Genomic DNA, 17,539 nt, shown 5'->3' with positions numbered 1-17,539 from the left:
ATGCCTTGATCATCGCCAGCACAGTAGAGAACCCTGACCGCAGCTTTGGGGAGTCTTATATATGATGAAGGGGGGTCGGCAAAGGGCCCTCACTGTGCTGCACCAACATGGGCTGCGGCTGTGAGCTCAGAACAGCGTGGGCCCAGGATGACGTGGGCTCAGGACAATGTGGGCCCAGGACTGGGTGGGCTCAGGACTGGGGGGGCCCAGGACGGCGTGGGCCCAGGACGGGGTGGGCTCAGGACAACGTGGGCCCAGGACGGTGTGGGCTCAGGACTGGGGGGGCCCAGGACGGCATGGGCCCAGGACGGGGTGGGCCGGCCCCAGCTTCTTCCTCCTGTCCCCACAGTCACTAAGTGGTGTGGATGACTGTCTGCTATGGCGTGTGGGGAGGGGAGGACAGGGCTGATGCTGAGGGGCTGTGAAACGGCCGGTGGTCCCTTCCTGTCTACTCTGAGGGAGAAGGGATCTGAGGTGTCACATAGGCCTCTCTCCAAGTGGTCACCAGCTATCACTTGTCCAGCGTTCCCAGCATTTAGACCAGTCATCATTATGGGGTCTCTAGAGAACTGAGGGGCGCAGCCCAGCTGCCCTCCTCTCCGCTCCTCGTGGGCTGGCCCAGTCACCGCCCTGGCCAGTCAGCACTCCAGAGGTACACGGCTGCCTAGTGTTGAGAAGTTGCTGTAACTCACAGTGACGCAGGTACAGCCCACAGCAGATGATGACAAGAGTGCATCAGCACCATCGCCAAGTGCCCAGTCACTCCTCTACCAGGATCCCTGCCTGCGGCCACCCTCACCCATGCCTGGGTGCTGCAGGGCACTCCTGCCCAGTGCCAGTGCCCAGCTCGGCCTCTGCACAGGCCTGGTCCCAAGGCCATGCTTCACGCCCACCTTATGGCACAATGTAACCCCAAGGGAAACCATGCAACCCCACACCCCTCCAAGAGGGTCACGTCCTTTATTTACATTAACAAGCTGCCTTACTCCCTTGCAGGCATGGTCCCAATCAAGCCACTGGTGGGAGAGACAAGATGCACAGAGCGTAGGGAAGGGCTCTGCCACCACCCGACAGTGACGCCACCATCGTGGAAGGACAAGTGTGAAACTGCTGACTGACGACCACATGTGCTCACGTACAAAGAACCAAAGCTGGACCTGTCCTGTGCACGAACCACTGTCATCACAAGTACGAAAGAGCCATCGTTTATTGACGAGATGTCCCAGGAGCCCCCCTCAACCCCTGGAAGCCCCCTCCACACACGCTAGTCTGCCGCTAACATCTGGGGCAGTAACACATGTGGGTGCCAACACCTGGGATGTGGCCTGCCTTAGCTCAGACGACACGCTGACTTGGGGTGAGGTCAAGTGGGGTTCCAGAGCCTGGGGATCCTCTTCAGAGAGGGTGATCGCCCAGCTTCCCAGGGAGAGGGGTCACCTGTGTGAACACTGTCGGGTGCTAACACTGCAGACTCACAACTATCGTTTTCCGAAGTTTTCAAGCAGGAAGGTTACAAAGTGGAAGCGGCCACCTGGCTCGGACAGTCCAGGCAGGCAGTGTCCAGGAAGCCGGTGTCTGGCAGCCCTCCTGCCCAGCCCTCCCTACATCTCCCTCGCTGAGCCAGAGGGGGTCTCCCACTGCCCGTCAGTGCACTGGGACCTCCCGGCTGGCTGAACCCGCCGGCAGCCACCACAGGAGGGGGGGCACTGCCGAGGGGCACCGCTGTGGGGGGCACCGCTGTGGGGGGACACTGCCGAGGGGCACCGCTGTGGGGGGGCACTGCCGAGGGGCACCGCTGTGGCGGGCACCGCTGTGGGGGACACTGCTGTGGGGGGCACCGCTCCAGGGGGGCACCGCTGTGGGGGACACTGCTGTGGGGGGCACCGCTCCAGGGGGGCACCGCTGTGGCGGGCACCACTCCAGGGGGGCACTGATGTGGGGGGACACTGCCGAGGGGCACCACTCCGGGGGGGGGCACCGGCGACGCTACGTGCGGTTTAGGGTCTGGAAGATGCGGGAGATCTGCAGCATGATGGGCCCGGTCTCCGGGTCGTTCATCCACTGTGTACTGTTGAGGGGGTTCTCCAGCATGTCCTCGAACGCTGTGGGGACAGAACAAGGCGCCAAGTGTCCACCACTGTGCCAGCACGGACGGACAGACACCTCCCCACAGCAACTGTCCCCCTACACGTGGCTCTTGTACACAGACACCCCCCCCCCAACTCACACAGCCACTGTCCTCTCCACGGGCCTCACTCACCTGACACACACTTATGCACGTGACCACGGTCCCCTTCATGGGCCTGAGCCCCTGCACACACGCACACACACGGAGCACCCCCACAGCACCCTCCCACTTTCCGCATGTCCAGCTCGTGGACATGACCGCTCTCACTGTCCAGCTGGTGGATGTGACTGAGTCAGCTCTAAGGGGTAGAGAGACCAAACTGCAACCTGGTGCATCACAGACACCAGGAACCGCACAAAATGTAGTGGCTGGGAATGCGTGTCCCACCATGTGCAGAAGGGCCAGACACAGAGGTGTCAGGTCAGACTGGACACTCTAATGCCCATGCATTGCTTCGGGGGCCTTTACACCGACTCCCCTGCAGAGCGGCGTCCTGTGCCAGTCACCCTCCTGGCCCCACCGAGCTGGAGCCATCACCGCAGACCCTCACCTGTCTATCCTCCCAGAGCCCTTCCTTCCCTCTAAGTTCCTAAGCAGGGTGTGCTGCCTCTGACTCCATGGCCCTCCTGACAGCACACCAGCGTGGGAGAGAAGTCTTGCTGTCCAGGCCTCCAAGGGTCACGCCGGCTCCACTTCCCCAGGACAGAAGCATCCGTTCCCCTGGCCAGCCATGGTGTCAACTGTCCTCGAATCTTCAGTCACTGTCCAACTTTCACACGCCTGTGAGGTGACTTAGGTCAGGCACACCTTAGTTTGCACAGTGCCATCCTTGCTCTTCAGCGTCACACGCGCCCACTGCAATATACCATTTCATTTCTTGATGGCTGTGTCCACGGGGGTTGATTATGGTCCCAGAAAAAAAGAAATCCTGGACGTCATCTCCTCCATTGGCCATAAAGTTGACGACTGGTCCAGAATTTCTCTTTTCTTGGTGTCAGGGTGTAATTCATACTGAAGCCACAGTCTCTGACCTTTATCAGATAAGATCTTCTTCAATCTTGGTCATTTTCACCGAGCAAGACTGTGTCACCCACATAGCAGGTTGCTGACAAGCCTTCCTCCAACACTGAGGCCGCATTCTCCGTCACGCACGGCAGCTCCTTGGGTATCTGCTCAGCACACAGCTAGGATGGACCATAGAATGAGGGGATTCTCAGAGGTGACTTAACGCTTAACTGAAGCTGTCTTCAAACGAAAGAACTCTGATTTATAAACCTGCAAAAAAGAGATTCCCCCAAAAGGAGAGGCGTCTTTGGACCAAAGGCTGAGCAGTGCAGGCACAGCACGGCTGCGGAGGGCACACGTGGAAGACGCCACTCCCCTCACAGGTACAGCCTCACCCGGGATGTGCTGGTCAAGTCACTGAAGGCTGTCAAAGAAAGGGTCTCTGGCCATGGGCTTTGTGGACAGCGCAGGACTGGACAACATCTGGGCTCAAAGAGGCCTGGGACCAAAGCCTGAGTGCCACAGACAGTACCTATCCAAGCCCAGGACTGTTCTGTTTAAACCCTCTACTCTCAGCTCACAAAGCCAGCAAGGGAATGAAGAGAAACCCAGCCCGGTGTCCATGAGCATGAGGAGACACAGGCGTAGGAAGGAGGGCGTCAAATGCTGAGGGACTGGCCCCTCCCTGCAAACGCCACGGCGAGTTCCCAAGGACAGGGGTGCACTGGAGGGCTGGAGGTGCATCAACAGGAAGTCACAGCTGGCTGGTCCGTGGAAGGAGCACTTTCTCCTGCAGGTCCCACCCTCCAGTGAGCACAGTGCTTGGCAGACAAGTTGACAGCCTCCTGTGCTGTGTAATGGCAACAGTGCACCCGCTGTGGGAAGAGCTTGGTGGACCCTTGAGACAGGACACAGATCTCCCCATGCCCAGTCGTTCACTGCTGGTATGCACTCCGCGAGCCTGCGGGAACACAGGCCGGACCCGGCTGCAAGGTGCTCGCCGGAGACATGGGTAAGAACCATCATCCTGATGTCCACCATGAGAACACACACGGCCAGCAGGACTAAGTCCACACTCGGGGGGGTAAACACAACATCGTTTATCTGTACCCACAGAGCATGGACTAACCCATTTGTGTGATAAGCAGCACTGTTCACCTACACGCAGAACGCGGACTAACCCACACTTAGTCATGCAGTGACGTAAAGCAGCGAGACCCCAGCCCACAGCCGGACGTGGGCCCACAGCGAGGCGCAGGCCCTCAGTTGGATGCAGGCCCACAGCGAGGCGCAGGCCCTCAGTCGGATGCAGGCCCACAGTCGGACGCAGGCCCACAGTGAGGCGCAGGCCCAGGCCACACTTGGACGAGCCTAGAAAGCTCGGTGCTGGGCAGGCTCTGCTGTGAAAGGCAAGTGCTGTGGCTCCCCCCACAGTAAACACGCACGGAAGGGTCAGTGGGCACAAGGAGCTGGGCCCCGGTGGGATGACACGTTTGGCCAGCTTTGATGGGCACCAGGCCCACCTGCCCAGCAGCCTGTGAAGGGGATCTGGAGATGTGTTTACTGGACCACAGTCCAGAGCAGCCTGTGGGACCACTGTCCCTGAGTGTCCATGCACCAGAACATACTGGGCATCGCCCACATGGACAGCAGGAGTCAGTGCCCAGCACTCATGTGCACTTCTCATGACCAGGAGCCCACACGGCCACCAGAGGAGATGTGACTCCCATGTCCCCAGACAGGGAGCCTGTGCCCTGTCCACACCCGTGCACCCGAGTGAGCTGCCACCACAGCTCTCAGGCAAGGACAGGTCAGGGCCTCACAGGCACGAGGCGGATGTGATGTGGGCACACGCCCAGCCCCCACACTGCCTCCAGCACACGTCTGTCGAGGGTCAGCGGCCTCTGGCTGCCCGCCCCCGAGCTGCGAGGGGCACATACATACCCAGCAGTGTCTTAGGGTTGGTCAGACCCAGCTGCACCACGGGGTTGTCCAGGATGGCTTGGAAGAGGGGGCTGTCAGGGTCCATGCCCTTGTCCAGTTCCTCCGGGGAGGGCTTCCGGTCTCCTAGCAGCCACTCACACTGCAAACACAAGAGTGTCGAGTGTCAGGGGCCCTAGAACACTACCTCCCCAACCCAGGCAGGCTCAGGCCAGCATCCTAAACCGCGCCTGAACCTTCAGGGCTTCTTGAGTCCCAAAGACCACAGATAGGGACATAACAGATCTGAATGAAGTGGCCACCACCTTGGGTGATCGAGCTGGCCACCGCAGCAGACCTGCACCTGACCCCTAAGCTCTGTGACTCCGCGCGCTCCACACAGAGAGCCGGGATGATCACTGATCCCAGAATGTTTCCGAGGTGCAGTTCTCAGGAGGGTGGAGACACCACGCCAGACCCAGCAGCGTGAGCAGATCATGGTCTGTAAGTGCATCTCCAATGACCCTCAGGGCCTGTGCGAGCTCAGAGAACAGGAGCCCACAAAGACACAAACTGACCAGAATGCAAGATGGATACGTGAAGGACACTAGCTCAGGAAGACAAAGCCCAGAACTTTCTCAGCCAAGCAAATGCTCTTCAAATACAGGCTGCCTTAGCTCTCCCTCCACGGAAAGGACGGGTGTGCAGCCCCCAGGATCATGCGGGTCCTCACCCCACAAAGGACAGAGGTGTGCCCCCCAGAACCACACGGCCCCCTGCATGGGAAAGACAGGTGTGCGGGCCCCCAGGACCATGTCCCCCCCCACAGGAAGGACAGGGGTGCGGCCCCAGGACGGTGAGGGGCTCCCCTCACAGGAAGGACAGGGGTCTGGTCCCAGGACGGTGAGGGGCTCCCCCAACAGGAAGGACAGGGGTCTGGTCCCAGGACGGTGAGGGGCTCCCCCAACAGGAAGGACAGGGGTCTGGTCCCAGGATGGTGAGGGGCTCCCCCAACAGGAAGGACAGGGGTCTGGTCCCAGGACGGTGAGGGGCTCCCCTCACAGGAAGGACAGGGGTGCGGCTCCAGGCAGGCGCATGTACTCACAGCGGCCGCCTGCTGGTTGTTGTTGACACGCAGGGCATCAATCACCTCCTTCTCATCAAAGCCCATCTCCATCAGGGACATGACGGCCTAGGTCACAAAGGACATGGCACCAAGAGAGTTTACATTCACATCAAATGTCATAGTGACTCAGAAAAAAGTAAGGCTTGCTCAGATTTTATCCTTTTAATAACTGAAATGAAAATAAGTTTTTTAAGCAAACATGGGATAAGTTCAAGATTTTGCTGCAAACACACATTGTTTTTCAGCGCAAAGGAAGTAGGCCCTTGGTCACTGTGTCTGTGGAGGAGAGGCATCTGCAGGACTAAACCAGATAACAGGTCAGCACCTTCGCCGACCTCACAGACAGACCAACACCTTCGCTGACCTCACGGATAAACCAACAGCTTCGCTGACCTCACGGATAAACCAACACCTTCGCTGACCTCACGGAGAGACCAACAGCTTTGCCGACCTCACAGACAGACCAACACCTTTGCTACAACACCTTCTCCTGACCACAAAGATGGAATACCCCCTTAACCTGACCACATGGGTGGAAAACACCCTTTGTCTGACCACATGGACACTGCGCCAGAGCGAAACCCTGACCTGAGGGCGTGAATGGAAAACACCCTTCCCCTGACTGCATGGACACACCACATCACCTTCACTTGACCACAGTGATGGCGCAAACCCCCTACTTGATGACGTGGATCAACAGCTTCAAATGACCTCACGGATGGACACCACACCCCTCACCTGACCGCACCGACGGCTGCAGTGCCAGCTCTCGGGTCAGCGCTGCAGGCGAGCAAGGCACCTTTAGTCCTGTGAGGCAGACACCGTGCACCCCCAGCACTGCTCATTGCCCCCTTGCACTGCTCGGGTCCAGCTCAGACGAGCTGCTGGTGACCGGGCAGGTGGCTGCAGCCGGAAGGGAAGACTGCACGTGCTCTAGCAGGACACACCCCACGCAGTCACAGGAAATGATTTCCCAGGTGACCACTAGGGAGACATCACACAAGACTCCGAGAACAGCACGGTCAATACCCTGGGACCAGACTGCCGAGTAGTCCACGCAGGCGCAGTGTCCTCTGTCCATCACCTCCCATGCATCCCCTGCGGCTGGACTCCAGGGCTTCAGGCTTCAGTCAGCAGACAAGGGGGCCGAGTGTGCCACACAGCTGTGCCCCCCACAGCACACAGTGACCCCTGGCCCCAGGACAGCACGGTCTCTTCATCCCTTACAGTGAGACCATTGCCTCATCACTTCCATCTCAGTCCAGAGACTGACTCCTCCCCTCCCCTGGAGAAAGCTCCTGTCCCCCACGTGCTTGTCAGTGGGCAGCAGGGGGAGACGCCTCCACACATCCAAACTCCACGCTCCCTCTGCCTTGTCCATCCAAGACGGTGGCCTGAACAGAGGCCGCAAAGTCCGCCCTGGACTCGGTCCAGCCATCCTCATCCTCGTCTCCGTAACAGAGCCCTAGGGACAACTCAGGCCAAATGGGTGCCAACAGGTGAAGCTGAGAACAATCCAGAATACAGCGAGATCAGGAGTGAGGGCCCCCAGCCCGGTACTCTGCACTGACACGTCGTGACATCTAGGAAGGCAGGAGCCATGACCCCAGGACACAGTACCCCACGTGTCAGAGCAGTAGTGTGCTGGGGTCATGGGAGCAGTCAGCCTGGCCTTCTTCTGAGGTTCAGGGGGACGCGAACCTCGGGCCTCAGCAGCCGAGGGCTGAGGCACTCACAGCACCAGGGCTCCAAAGAAGTGACGTCAGGAATGAGGCCACGGTGACCACAGAGGCTGGCCAGGTGGCCACGTCTCAGAGGGCACCAGACCTCGGGGCCTTGGGTCACGCAGACGCCACGGTGGAAGGGGTCAGCACAACGCAGGCTGCCATGCAGGGTGCCCTCTAAACTCAGCCCTGCCTGCCCCTGAGGGGTGGTCGCTCACAGGACACCAGAGACACCAGGCTGGCCACTGGCCACCAGAAGAATACTTTCAGCAGGGATCACACGAGCATAGGCTGGTACCCAGGGGCCGCAGGCTTGTCTGTGAGTCCACAGCACCTGTGTCAGTCGTCCCCACAGCCTCAGGAGGTCAGTCGTGCCCACACAGTCTCGGGCGGTCAGTCGTGCCTACAGCCACGGGTGGACAGCAGCACCTACCCGTGCGTCCGCTCGGAACTCCCTTTTCCTGCGGATCTTTTTGAAGACGTCCGTCAGCTCATCCCTGGCCTCCTCATCGGCCGCGCTGGTCCCCACGGATACCTCGGCAGAGGTACAGGGAACTGGGGAGGCCTCGGGGGCGGGAGAGGACGCTGGGGCGGCCGCGGCCCCTGTGCTGCCTGACGAGGCCTGGCCTGGGAGGGGTGAGTCAATGGTGGGGTCCTCCGCGCGCTCGATGAGCCACTCCATGGCCTGTGTCACCGACATGCTGCACAGAAACAAGCAGGTTGTCCACGGACGCTGCGCAGTGCCCGGCTGGACGCAGCACCCACAGGTCCCGCAATCCCCGCAGACACTTCTGCCAGGCAAGAAAAACCACGGGCCTGGCCGAGACACTGACCCTGACCACCACGTGAGCTCAGGTCCCAGAGGGACACTCAGGCACAGGAGGGTCACAGCAAGCTCCCGGCTTGAGTAAAAGCGACCCAAACCACAGGGGGGTCTGGTCCTCTCAGTGTCAGACCTGCCCCTTGGCGTTCTTGCTGCCAGAGACCAACAGACAGACAAGGTCTGCGTCCACCCCTGTTCTCGTGAAGGGCCAGCAGCGTGACCATTCTGACCCTGAGCCCAGGCCCCCCAGGAATGTCCTTGGTGGGGGCGTGGACGCACTGGTTCAGCCGCAGGGCCTTCATGGCTCTGGTCTCGGGGAAGCCCATCTCCGTGAGCTGTCGCAGGGCAGCCTCGTCCACTCGCTCCTCGTCGTCCTCGTCCAGCATGGCTAAAGCAAGAGACAGGAAGTGGCCTGAGGGGCCTCAGGCAGCCCCACTCAACGTGTGGGCTCCGAGCTCCACGGCGGCCTGTGCCTGCTTCCAGCAGTTACTATAAACCCCTGCAAGGTGAAGCATGGCCGTAGGTGAGGAATGACGGACATAGGTCCACTCGCCCTCGGGCACTGGGGCTTCCCAGCCCCCAGGCACCACGCCGGTGTCCCGGGGTGGCCCCGCGGGCAGGTGTCCAGCGTGGCGACCTTCCATCCCTACACAACACACACCCAGGAAGGTTTCTGCACACTGGGAACTGCAGCATTCCCCAAGCACTCTGCCTCCACAGCGCGCCAGGGCACATACCATTCGCCTTCTTAAACAACTCCACAGCGTCGGGGTTCAGTGCCAGCAGTTTCTGGGCCACCTCGATGAGAGACACTAAGATCTTGCGGAGCTCGGTCTGGAACTGCAGGGAGAGGAAAGACGGCGAGGGGCTTCTCAGACGCACAGTGAGTGCACCGCCTGCGGCTGACGCTCAGCCCAAGCTCAGGGGCCCCACGTCCTTTCACTCGAGAGTGGCCAGGTCAGCCAGGAAGGAGCGGGGGCTGAGCACACAGGCCAGGCCGGGGGCGGTCCTGGAGGGCGGTCAGCACAGGCGCCTCGGCGGACACCGGGGCGCAGCATGGTGGCTGAACTGCTCTGATGTGACCGGCATTTCCAGCTTTGACCCCTGTAAAATAACTGCTGGAGCCGTGCAGATGAGGGGCCTGTGGCCTGTCCAGCAAGGGGACTGGCAGTTTGGCACTCAGCCCTCTGCTGACAGAGAAGATGCCCAGCCAGCAGCTGGGCTGAAGGTGGACACGTCCACCCTCTTAGAAAAACCATGCCCTCCAAGGGCCAGCTCCCACCGACGGGGAAAGAGGAGTCACCAGCAGGGTGAGGCCACAGAGGGCTACAGACACCGGCCCTGAGACACTTAGCAGGCACACCATGCAAATCAAGGGGTGCTGAGACAGCCGCGGGGGGTGGGGACCGAGCCAGCTGGAGGGGGACGACCTAGACAGCCAGGGTGGGGGCGAACACTAAGCAGCCTGCGACAGCGTGGAGGCACACCATGCAAACCTCAGGGGTGCTGAGATAGTTGGGGAGTGACCGAGACAGCCAGGCGTGTGTGGGGGCCAAGACAGCTCGGGGAGGGGACAGGAGACTGACACTGAAGGGCTCTGAGATGGTCAGGGCTCAGGACACTGCTATCTGACGAGGCCAACCAGCCCTCCATCTAAAGCAAGGCCCCCTGTCACGTGACGCTAGGCGCACCCCAGTGCCCATCCTTGTGAGCTGGCAGCTTTCCTTCCGAAAGTGATGCACAGCTTCCACTGCCACACGACCCCTCTCCTGAAGGGCCCCCCGACCCCCCGGCCCCCCCAAGGCCGTGCTGGGGAGTAAGTCAGGGGCCGGCCGGCGGCACTCACGTCTCGCATGCTGGTCTGCACCACAGCGCGGTCCATGTTGTAGGAGGGCAGGTCGGCTGTGGCCCGGAAAATAGCATCTCTGTCCGGCGCTTTCTGTTCTTGCTTTTTCTATGGGACGAGGGGCAAACATGAGCGGAGCCCCGAGGGCACTGTGACAGGCAGCACGAGGGAGGACACTGGCCCTCGTGGGTCCCAGGCCTGGGGGCTCTACGGAGGCTGGCTGGCTGCTATGGCGGCTGGTGGCAGTGCCAACCTCTCAGTGAGCATCTCACACAAGGGCGTGAACAGGGAAATACTCCAGGTCAGCAGGTGGGCCACAGCGGCGAAGGCTGTCCCCACGCGTTCTGGGAGCAGGAGCTGTGGGTGTGGGCAGCAGGGCCCTCAGAGGGCAGAGGACCGGACGCACCGTGTTCCCCGGGCCATCACGGGGCCATGCTGGACATGAGCAGCCCTGAGGGACAGACCCTCCCTTAGAGAGCCCTTAACATCTGGAGCAGAGAAGCCAGCCAGCCCAAAGCCTGGTGACCTCTAGAAGCAGAACAAAAGTTCTCACCACTACACTGGGGGCCATTTACCAGGAGGCAGCAGGGAGGTGACAGGGCTTAGACAGCACCCAGGCAGGGGAAGGTGGACAGTGCCAGCCAAGCTGAAAGCTGACCCGGGACAGCACTCAGCCAGGTGAGGTGGGCAGAAAGCTGACGTGGGTGCAGACCAACCCACCCAGGCACAGACAGACAGTCCTGGGCGAGCAGAAAACTGGCACCGCCTCGAGACAGTGCCCGCGCAAGGTGAGCTGGATGGCCCCACCCGAAAGCTGACAGAGGTTTAGACGGCGCCACCCGGGTGGAGGTACATAGTCCTGACTGAGCAGAAAGTTCACATGGACTTGAGATGTTACCCACACTGGTGGTCACCAGTGGTGAAGGTGGACAGTCCAGTGCAGGTTTGGACAGCCCCCACTCCGGCAAAGGTGGAGAGAAAGCTGACATGAACTTAGATGGCACCCACACAGGCGAGTCTGACCAGCCTGGCCAAGCGGCCGGCTGGCAGGCAAACAAGGTAGGGGTGCAAGGCGGGGCGCCTGGAGAGAATGTCCAGGGGAGGACGTGACAGCCAGCCTGAAACGGGACGGCTTCCACAGGGCCTATCAACTCTCTTAAATTCACAAATCTGGGGGAAATCTTGAGATATTCCTAAAGAAAATGATGCAAAGAGCAAAACAACGAAGTGATAATTAAGTTCACAGAAAGATAAAAGTTACCTAAAGAAAAACCATCAAAGAGCAAACTCACTGGAGGAAAATGTGGAGCAAACTTCAAAGCAAGGGGCCAATCATCCTGGCCCACCCAGTTATGGACCCACCCGAGAGCCCCGGCTGCCTGTGGAGCCCAAGCCAGGCTTGTCCCGTGTGACCCAGCATTCAGTCCAACGGCAGGCAGGCCTGGAGGGGACACTTTGCAGGGGACACTCAGCCCTGGAGGCCACGAGCAACACTGGCCTGCAGGAGAGTCTAGGGGACGGGATAGCAAGAAGGGACCCAAGGAGATGAGAATCACCAGGAAGGGGGGAGGACACTACGCTGTGAGTGCTCCTTCACGCTGGGAAACAGCACACAAGGACAGTAAAGAGAAAAATCATTCAAACCACGATTGAAAAAGACTTAAAGAAAAGGCCAAGCAAACCTATGGCCACGGTGTGGACGGCCGACTCGCTCCAACCTCCACCAGCACTGGCCCCACGGAGCTGTCGCTGTGGGAGGGCCTGTTCATCTCCTGACAAGAGGATTCTATCTAGATTCAGTCCACAAGTCAGGCCTAGCGTAGCCCTGCTAACAGAGGAGAGGAACGCCTCTCTAACGACCTCCTGATCTCACCAAGGTGGAAGGGCAGAGCGAGGGAGACCGGGCAGCACAGAGCAGCCTCACGCTTGAAGAGGGGCAGCCGGTGACCAGGAGGAACTCAGCAGCAGCGGCCCAGCCCATCGAGAAGAAACAGGGCAAGGTGATGACAGGGGTAGAGGTGGCCCGGGCAGACAGGAGGCTGGTGAGGTGCCGAGGTGGCCCAGGCAGATGGGAGGACAGGAGGACGGGAGGCTGGTGAGGTGCCGAGGTGGCTGGGGGCAGAACATCTCACCTCCTCTTCAATCAGACCAAGACAGCCTCACACACAGGCTAACACATGGGGATTGTCACGCAGAAGCATCTCAGGCTGCACGTGTGTGAAGACAGGGCCCTGTGTCCCATGTCCAGGAGGCAGCAGTCCCCGGGTGACAGACTGGGTTGTTTGACTGTCAACATCAAGCAGTAACCTGGGGTGCCTGTCCCTACCCAGTAGTTCTCAGAAACTGCCTGACTCGGTCTGGGAGGCAAGCCCAGATGTGTGCAAGGCTGCCATGCGGGGCAGCGTGCCCATGCCCTGGCCAGGTGGAGCTGCAGGTAAGGTCACAGACAGACACAGGCATGCCTGCGTCGCTCATCCCAGACGAGACCCACAATCACCTCATCAGAGCCCAGCCTCCCGTGTCCACGCACGACAGCGTGAGGGCAGGGATGACCCCGAATTTGACTGCAGCACTTCTCTGTCCCGGGTCTGGTCCTCGGGGGACCAAGCATCTGCCCCGTCTCTGCCCCACGCCCGGCTTCACTAGCTACTGAAGAGCGGTCGGTCCTGAGGCCGTCACCAGGCAACAAAGGTCCCAGTGATCCAGTGATGTCAGTTCAAAGACTAGCGTGCACCACGCCTCGTCAGCTGCTGCCTACACTTCTGCCGGGGACAATGAAGAAGGCTGACACGGGCTGACGCCTCTGACGTGTGTTGCTGGAGAAGGACGCTGGCCATCTACAGACTGAAAGCAGACATGTGGAGCCAGGTGCTCGCTGGGGCGGGGGTGGGGCACTGAGGCTTCCACTCAGTCACGGGGCGTGTCCTTGGAAAAAGACATCGGGCAGGGAAAGGGGTCAAAGACAGGAAGACCGCCGACAGGATGGCCTGACAGTGCTGACCACCATGGGCCCAGGCAGACAGAGACACTGAGGCGTGTGCGGGAGCGGGCAGGACGCAGACCCCCCCTCACAGGTCACTCACGTGGCGTCACAGCCCACTCAATGGCACCAAAAGGATCCACCCACCTGGTTATTGCAAACCAAACATAGAGCCACCAAGTCGATTCCAACCCACAGTGACCCTGCAGGACCGCAAGGAGCTGCCCCTGGCCCTCAGGCCATCACCCTTGGGACACTGGCTGCCTAGTCCGCCTCCTGTGGGGTGGCGGGCAGGCAAAGCGAGGCCTCTCAGTCCGTAGCTGAGGACTTAGGCCCTAACACCAGACAGGGGCTCAGGGAAAGTTCTAGGTGACAAACAGGAGGGCGTGGCCTCTACCATGAGGCTATCCCTGCCCCGAGCTGTACCCCCACCCTTTGCCTCCCCTGGGCTGTCCATCCCCCAGGGCTGCCCCCCCCACTGTTCTGTGGGGGTCCTGTTTGACCTCAGCTCATGGGGGAGGCTGTGACTTGAAGGGCACCCACGAAGGGTGCCAGCCCCAGCCCGGGTAGGGGCAGGGGCCATGGTTCTCTCCAGCAGGAAGCTTCTGCGGACAGAGCAGGAAACCTACCTTCTCCTCTGCTGACACCTCAGCCATCTTGGGAAGTGGAGCCGGGGTCCGCTTCCTCACGAGCAACAAAACATCTAGAAGAAACAAGCACGTGTCCACCAAGCTGGTCAGGGTGGTTCACAGCAACAGGACGCGAGGTGACCTGGGGACGAAGGTGCTGCTCTCTTGGGATCTCCACTAACCCGAGGTCTGAGCAACGGCCCTGAGCTCAGCCCGACCTCCACACCGAGCACAGGGCACACAAGGCACCTACAGCAGAGGCTCCGGGCAGGAACTCAGTGCCAGTGACCGGTGACCAGAGCCACCCAGGCAGAGGGCACCGCTCTCCTGGCTCGGCTCTGAGGCCCGTGAGGTCCAGCGCTCGGTCTGAACCTTTGAGCGGACACCTTGGGCTGCTGTCACTGAGTCAGCCCCCACTTATGGAGCCCCCAGAACAGGCCGAGATCACCGTGAAGCCAACCACGGCCACCCAGAGGGCTCCAGGGCCCAGCTCCAAAAGCAGATGGCCAGGGCTCCCTGCCGAGTCTCAGGCACAGCCATGCAGGTGCGTGAAGAGAGAATCCCACCAGGGAGCCCCCACGGCTGGTGCTGACGCAGGGGTCACAATGCCGGGCACCCACCACCCCTCAGGTAGCAACAGGACAGACAGCTGGAGGCATCTGAGAGAAAACCACCCTGTGAGACGCAGGGCAGAAAGTGCGCCTCCCTCGGACACAGCACTTCCAGCAGATGTGGGGAGCGGGACCGCCTGGGCCCCTCCAGCACCCCCTGGTTTTGGCAGCCACAGCACCAAAAGCCAGGGCTGCCCTAAGCTTCCCTGAGGCCCTGCTGTTCCTGTTTGCTCAGTTCTGCTTTCTAGTGTCTTTGACTAACACCTGAAAATGTAAGCGCTTTTCTAAGCACAGGAGAAAGAACACATTGTTGACCCAGCTTCCTCTGACAGCGGGGCGCTGACCCGGGGCTGGGCAGGGGGAACCAGACGGTAGGGGACTGCGGCTGGGGAGGTGGACCCAGGAGGCAGGGGACCAGGTGTTGAGGGGCCGGGCGGCGGGGCCCAGGGGGCAGGAGTCCGGGGACCGGGGGGCCAGGTGCTTGGGGACCGGGTGGCGGCGAGCCGGGTGTTGCTTCCTCACCTCTGTCTTCAACACGCTCTTCCGAGATGGACTTGCTGTCACTGAGCACCCTCGCCGAGGCGGCGTGTATTAGTTTATGATGCGTTACACTTTTGGGGTCTTCGAGGTTCCCGTGGGCACACTGGGGCAAAGAGCACAGAAACAGCTTTCAAGATGGACAGCGAGGAAGCCTTCACCATAAGGCGGCAGACGCGGCCTCACAAGCAACCAGGCTCTTCCTCTAAGAGAAAGGTCAGGGGGCGTCGGTCTCCCCAAGCCACGGCCACCCCGTTATCAGTCCCCAAGTGTGCTGTCAGTGGCAACACAAGCTGGTCCCTTCGTCTGCACAGATCTGCACAGCAGTTTTCCGGCCTGTCTTCATGGAGGGCTTGTCCGACTGCCCACCGGGAGGCCAGCAGCGCCCGCTGCCAGTTCCTCTACAGAGGTCACCGCCAGCGACCACGGCAGGGGAGCCACCAGGCCACGGGGTTGGCACCAACGCAGCAGAAGTGCATCTGGTCTTAGTTGTTTTGCTGGAAACTGAGGCGCAGGTTAGTTCTAAGCTCTGAGAGGGACTGAGGGACACAGTTTTGGGGGCTCACAGCCCTGGGGTGTGAAGCAACCGTGGATGAAAACACCATCTCCACTGTTTCCAGAAAATCTCAGATCCGTGAGACAGGAGCCTAGCTGCCCTTTCTTCTAGAGACTGAAAGGGAGGAAAGGACGAGAAAAGCAAGCTGACTGACAGAGGAAGGGGAACCGGACCCCAGCCCCGGCAGCCACCCCCCCAGGGAAGCTCCTGCCTAGCTGAGTCCCCATGGTTCCCCCGGACGAGGTGCAGCTCAGCAGGGCGGCGAGTGGACTGTGGGCACAGCCATGTTCACATGTGGGTTACAGGGGAGCACAACCAAACTAGGGGTGCAGCATCTGCACCTCAATACAGAGACCAGGGTGAAAGGCCAGCCAGCTCACTGTCATGACTTCCCCCCAAAGAAGTCGCCCTGCCACACTCCAATTACAGTCTGTATTGCTGAACTATAATATGCATAGTAATCAAATCGATTACATGTGTGGAAAGACTCGCTGGAGAAGCTCAATGTCAGCAGTGAAAATCAGGCCAGGTGCTGAATGTGGGACAGACCGCCAACTACTCATATGCAAGTTCAAGCTGAAGCTGAGGAAAATTAAATCAAGTCCATGGGAACCAAGACTTGACCTTAAGTCTGTGCCACTCGAATTTCAAAACCATCCCAGGAACAGGTTTGAGGCCTTGAGCACCAATGAGCGTAGGCCAAATGAGCTCTGGGAGGATATCAAGAAAACTGTCCATGAAGAGTGCAAAAGATCATTACAAAGGCTGATGAAGAAGAAAAGACCAAAATGGATGTCAGACGAGACTCTGAATATTGCATTAGAGCGCCGAGAAGCCAAAGCTAAACGAAGAAACCAAGAAATCAAAGAACTGAACAGAAAATTTCAAAAGGCAACTTGGGGAAACAAAGCAAGATACTGTAATGAAATGTGCAGAGAGCTGGAGTCAGAAAATCAAAAGGGCCGAACTCACTCAGCGTTTCTTAAGCTGACGGAGCTGAAAAACAAATTCAAGCCACGGTGGTAATACTTAAAGATAGTCTGGGTAGAGTGTTAAATGATCCAGGAAGTATCAAGAGAAGATGGAAGGAATACACAGAGTGACTGTATCAGAAGGAATTGGCTGGCACAGAGGAATTTCATGAAATGACATATGAGCAAGAGCCTTGGTGATGAAGGAGGAAGTTCAAGTTGCTCTGAAGGAACTGGAAAAAAACAAGGCTCCAGGAGTTGATAGCATACCAATTGATTTATTTCAAAAAACAGACGCTGCCCTGGATGTGCTCACTAAGTTGTGCCAGGAAATCTGGAGAACAGCCAGCTAACCAACTGATTGGAAGAGATTGATATTTGTTCCCATTACAAAGAGAGGAGACCCAAAAGAGTGTGGAAATTATTGAACCATATCACTGATATCACATGCAAGCAAGATTCTGCTGAAAATTATCCAAAAACGCTTGCAACAATACATCAACAGAGAACTGCCAGATGTGCAGGCTGGATTTAGAAGAGGTCGTGGTACTAGGGATAGTATAGCCCATGTTAGATGGATCTTAGCAGAAAGCAAAGAATACCAGAAGAATGTCTATCTGTGCTTCATTGACTATGCAAAGGCTTTTGACTGTGTGGATCACAATAAGCTGTGGCTGAGGGGA

General features: G+C 59.3%; 1 protein-coding gene across 1 annotated transcript in view; it reads right to left on the bottom strand.

The window, feature by feature from the left end:
* Positions 1 to 1,986: 1,986 nt before the first annotated feature.
* Positions 1,987 to 17,539, bottom strand: part of UBAC1 (UBA domain containing 1) — a 24,896-nt gene continuing 9,343 nt past the window's right edge. The window contains exons 2-10 of the mRNA XM_006900578.1: positions 15,315 to 15,435; positions 14,182 to 14,255; positions 10,573 to 10,680; positions 9,464 to 9,566; positions 9,006 to 9,114; positions 8,337 to 8,604; positions 6,159 to 6,245; positions 5,078 to 5,216; positions 1,987 to 2,102 (exon numbers count right to left, since the gene is read on the bottom strand). Coding sequence (XP_006900640.1) covers positions 1,987 to 2,102; positions 5,078 to 5,216; positions 6,159 to 6,245; positions 8,337 to 8,604; positions 9,006 to 9,114; positions 9,464 to 9,566; positions 10,573 to 10,680; positions 14,182 to 14,255; positions 15,315 to 15,435 — 1,125 coding nt within the window. The remainder of the gene's footprint in view (positions 2,103 to 5,077; positions 5,217 to 6,158; positions 6,246 to 8,336; positions 8,605 to 9,005; positions 9,115 to 9,463; positions 9,567 to 10,572; positions 10,681 to 14,181; positions 14,256 to 15,314; positions 15,436 to 17,539) is intronic.

Source organism: Elephantulus edwardii, unplaced genomic scaffold, assembly GCF_000299155.1.
Source record: "Elephantulus edwardii isolate Elephantulus edwardi_28Jun2011 unplaced genomic scaffold, EleEdw1.0 scaffold00289, whole genome shotgun sequence".
NCBI classification, from domain to species: Eukaryota; Metazoa; Chordata; class Mammalia; order Macroscelidea; family Macroscelididae; genus Elephantulus; species Elephantulus edwardii.
This window is presented reverse-complemented; position numbering and strand designations above follow the sequence as displayed.